We start from the raw sequence: 4,202 nt of genomic DNA, 5'->3' as shown, positions 1-4,202 counted from the left end.
AGCGTGGCCGTAACGGCCCTCTATCACACAGAGATGCTGCAGCATGGACGTGGGGCTCTCGCCTCGGCTGAGGTTAAACGTCATGTCTGTGTAGTCGTCCCCCATCGACCTCCAGGGACCTCCGGTGGGGACTCCGGGGGAGGCCAGCGCCCCTGGATTGTTAGCCAGGGGTCGGATGTAGCTGGGTGGGTTCCAGGGGGCAACAAGGCTGGCTCTGGGTGACTGTTTTTTACCCAGACATCCAGTGCTGTCCTGCTGCTCTGCCGCCACCTCCACACTCATGTAGTCCTGGTGAGGGGATTGACGGTGTTCACTGGATTCCAGGGAAGGCGCTTCGTCTTGAGCAGAGAGAGGATAAGCGGGGGGCTGTTGTTGGTGGGGGTAGTGATCCCCAAACTCAATGTTGATATACTCCCCTGGACTTGAGGGCCCTTCAGATGAGCTTACAGTCGAGGGGACTGAGGAGCCTGCAGACGTTGCGGAGGGCTCACTAACCCGCAGCGGACCTTGGAAACTTCTTCTGCCTAAAGGGAGGCGGTTGGGCCTCGCGGCGCGTCGGTCCGCCATGGCTGCGGTTGTATGGTGAGCTCCATAAGGCGGGGGTGGGTGAGAGGGGGTGGAGGTGCTACTACCTCCTCCACCCCTCTTCTCTGGCGTCGACATGGACGCTGTGGCAACAGATGAGTATACTGGCTTGGCAGGAGAACTCATAGGAACGTACTCCCCGTACTCTTTCTCATCCCTCTCTCGAGTGGGAGCCTTGTAGGAGCGAGGGAGGGAAAAATAAGGGCTGTAAGACTTTGTGGAGCCCTCCGGCGTGCCCGACGTGTAATACCCACTGCTCGCTTCGTTTGAGAGCTTGCGCCCCGCACTGCTGCAGTATGACATGTCCATATATTCACCATTCTGGGGTCTCTCTGCTATGCTGTCGCTCCCGCTGGCCCCTGCCATGCCGGAGTTGCTATGCGGGCTGGGGGAGGCCTGCCCTGGGGACGAGGAGCTGCCACCATCCCCTGGGAGCATCATCATGTAGCCGTGGGAGTCTGCGGAGGATTGGGGCTGGAGCTGGTGGTGACGGGCGGAACGGGACCCTAAAGCTGGACTGTGAAACTGAGGGGAGCAAGAGCTGGGTTGCATAGGCATGTAGTCGGGAGGAGTGTCATGCGGCGACGCAGCCACGCCACACATCATGGGCATGTAGCCGCTGTCTTCCTTGGCAGAGGAAGAAGAGGAAAGGGGAGGGCGCTCACAGCTGGACTGGGTCTGGGAGAGCGTAGAGGGACGGCTCTGTTGACTGTGCTCAGAGCAAGAGCTGTAGTCAGAGCGGAGCGAGGAAGAGGAGGACGAGGGCCCACCACGGAGCAGCCCGCTGCCAAAAGGTAACACAATATCCGACCCCTCGTCCAATGAGAAGTTGGTCTGGGTCATTTTCTGGTAAACTGCCACTCCAGAGCCACCAGTTGCACCACCAGGTGGTCTGGAGAAAGATTGTGTCCTCTTCCTCAGTGATGATGAAGAAAAGCGGTCGTCTTCTGTTGTCAACATGCTCTCGTCCCGTGGCGTGTCCCCTCCGCTGTTGTTTCCAGAGCCCCCGCTGGTGCCGAAGACCTCCCGGTTCCAGCCCATGGCCATGTAATCATTCAAACAGTTCTCTTCTCTGATTGGTGGCGTGTTGCCCAGCGAGTCTGGCGTGTTGCTCCGCACCCGGAAGTACCGGAAGTCACCAGGACTGGAGCCATACTCGTCTGAAGAGTTGAAGCCCCCGTCGGACGGGGAGCCGCATATCGAGGCGCTCGAAGGGCGGGTGAGCGTGTCGGAGACGGAGCCGTGGCCGCTGCTGGAGGAGACGCTCACCGGGCTGGTGGTGGAGGGGAAATGGGAGACCGGCAGCGAGGCAGAGCGGGCGTGGTAGGTGGCCGACGTCCCCGGGATGGCTCTGATGTAGCGCCCGCCGCTTGTGCTCGTGCCAGCGTTTCCTGTGGCGACGCCACTCCCACTGCCGCTGCCACCCCCGTCCTGACGGCCGTGGTGAGCCCGTGCGGAGTTCAAGTGCACCAGACTTCCTGTGGCAGAGCGGAACGGCCGGTTCATTGTCCCCTCGCCCTCACTGGAGGTGCGGAAGCGATACCCACTAGCCCCGGAGCTCTTACTTGACGGCGGCGTGCCCACGACTGACTCTGTCCTCGACCGCCTCTGCAGTCCCGTCTGGCTCGGGGGCAGGTTGCCCAGGTGGCGCCGTGTTGTGATGAACGGCATGGGGTTGGAGCCCGACGACTGGCTCTTACTCCTGGGCCGAAACTCTGCAAAAGCCTTCAGGGCTTTCATCGTCTCCAAGATGGTTTCGTGCATGTTTTGGGCCACAACAGAATCATCCACCTGCATCCATATTTCCCCGGGCCCAATAGAGGAGGAGCGACCCACCTCAATGAAAAAGAAGCTTTCTGAATGTCCACACCGTCTGATGTTCATCAGCTGAAGGTTAACACAGGGGGTTTCAGAGTTCAGCTTTACGAGGTGAATGGTTTTAGTTGAGAGGCAAAGCCGGTACACACCTGTGAGGTTTTTAGTTTGACCCAGTCCTTTAGGTTTCACATTCACTTGCCACACCTCTTTGAACACAGTACCAGGGGTGACTGTACCATAGCCATCATCTAAATCATCAGAGTCCACGTGCCCTTTTTTGCCCTCACTCATCAACTCGCTGACAGCTACGTACCAGTCCTCTTGCTCCTGCTCGTTTTCCGCCACAATGGCAAAGTACTCGTCCTTAGTGTAAAGGGCAATGAGGTGTTTGTTTTTGGAATCCGCCCTTTTGTTTACCGTGAAGCACTGGTAGAGGTAAATAACCCTTTTCGGGGGAGAAGGGGCGACCGTCCCGCCGCTGGCGGCGGCCGCGGCAGAGCGCAGGCTGTTCCTGAATTTCTTCTCGCTGTCGTAGTACTCCAGGCGGCTCGGCCCGAGGTGGCTGGCAGCCCGAAGCACAAAAAACCTCTTGTGTCCGTGTTTTTGCTTTCTTAAATAGCCACATTTCCGAATATCGTCCACAACGTCAGAGGTATTAGCGACGCTCACAGCCGCGTATACATGGCTGCTGCTGCTGCTGCCTGCAGCGGCGGGGTCCTCGGCGGTTTGTACCTGGCTGAGAGACGAGGAGGAGGCTTTCCTGCCCGGGGACTCTGCGAGGTTTTCTCCGGTAAGATGCTGCGGAGCCAGCTGGTAGTGATGGTGCTGCTGTTGCTCCTTTGGTGGGTGGTGGTGGTGGTGGAGGAGGTTGGAGGGCGGCAAATGTTGATGGAAGCGAGAGCCACCGCCGCCGCTGCCGCCTCCTCCTCCGCCGATGTTAATTAACGGGGAAGGGGGTTCCCCGACCGAGCCGTCTCCGTTAGCAGTGGCGGATTTCGTCCCCACGTCCCTCTGCTGCGTCTCCACCATCAACATCGCTGCCTTGCCTTCCTGGTAATTCGTGAAATTTGCCATCAGAGAATACAATCAAAGGTCACTTTACTAGCAAGCTAATCCGAGTGGACCTAGACCCCATTCTTGTTTTGGGAGACGAGCTCCCGAGTCCGGCTAGGCCAGCTAACGTTGACTCGGCTCAGATTTGCAAATCCTCACGGACCGGCTTTGTTATACCGTCAAAAAGCAAGTCCCTTCGCCGTTTCCTAGCGACGAAGCAGGTACTCCAAAGCGGGCTTTTTTCACGATATGAATCCCACCGTGTGCAACATGACCACGTTCGGCCGTGTTTCTATAATCAGGAGGATCCGGCTAGCTCGGTTAGCAATCCGTTCACTTCTCCTCCTGTACACATCTCTACGGGCCACAGCACAAACAACACATGATCCCCTGCGTCACACACCAAACGGGAGGAACAAAGAGTCAGACACGGGCTCTGATTGGTCCAACCGTTTGACTGACAGTCCAGAACAGCCCTGCCAGCCAATCGCTACAAGAGATTAGTGTTTGCGTCAATAGCCGTGGCCAATCGCGTCGCACGGAGTTTTATCGAAGTTAAAACATAAGGCAGTGACTTTGTAAGGCTGATCTGGAGTCTGACGTTAGCGGTTTCTGTTAAGTTCACACGTAGAAAACTGTTTCCAGAGCTGCCGACGAGCCAAAGAGACACCCCGATTCGTCCCCCCGTCGCTGTGAGCAGACACAGGTCTTTGGTCAAGATTTCGGCAATGGTGGAAGATGTTCTA

At 57.7% G+C, this 4,202-nt stretch overlaps 1 protein-coding gene across 1 annotated transcript in view; it reads right to left on the bottom strand.

Moving 5' to 3' along the window:
- The window catches only part of irs4b (insulin receptor substrate 4b), a 17,758-nt gene extending 13,903 nt beyond the window's left edge, over positions 1 to 3,855 (bottom strand). The window contains 1 exon segment of the mRNA XM_032499464.1: positions 1 to 3,855. This exon segment is cut by the window's left edge and continues 5 nt beyond it. Within this exon segment, the coding sequence (XP_032355355.1) occupies positions 1 to 3,438 (3,438 nt within the window). The 5' untranslated portion in view covers positions 3,439 to 3,855.
- Positions 3,856 to 4,202: the final 347 nt, after the last annotated feature.

The sequence above is a fragment of the Etheostoma spectabile genome, chromosome 19 (assembly GCF_008692095.1).
Source record: "Etheostoma spectabile isolate EspeVRDwgs_2016 chromosome 19, UIUC_Espe_1.0, whole genome shotgun sequence".
NCBI classification, from domain to species: domain Eukaryota; kingdom Metazoa; phylum Chordata; class Actinopteri; order Perciformes; family Percidae; genus Etheostoma; species Etheostoma spectabile.
The sequence above is the reverse complement of the archived record's forward strand: the minus strand, read 5'-3'. Positions and strand labels throughout refer to the sequence as shown.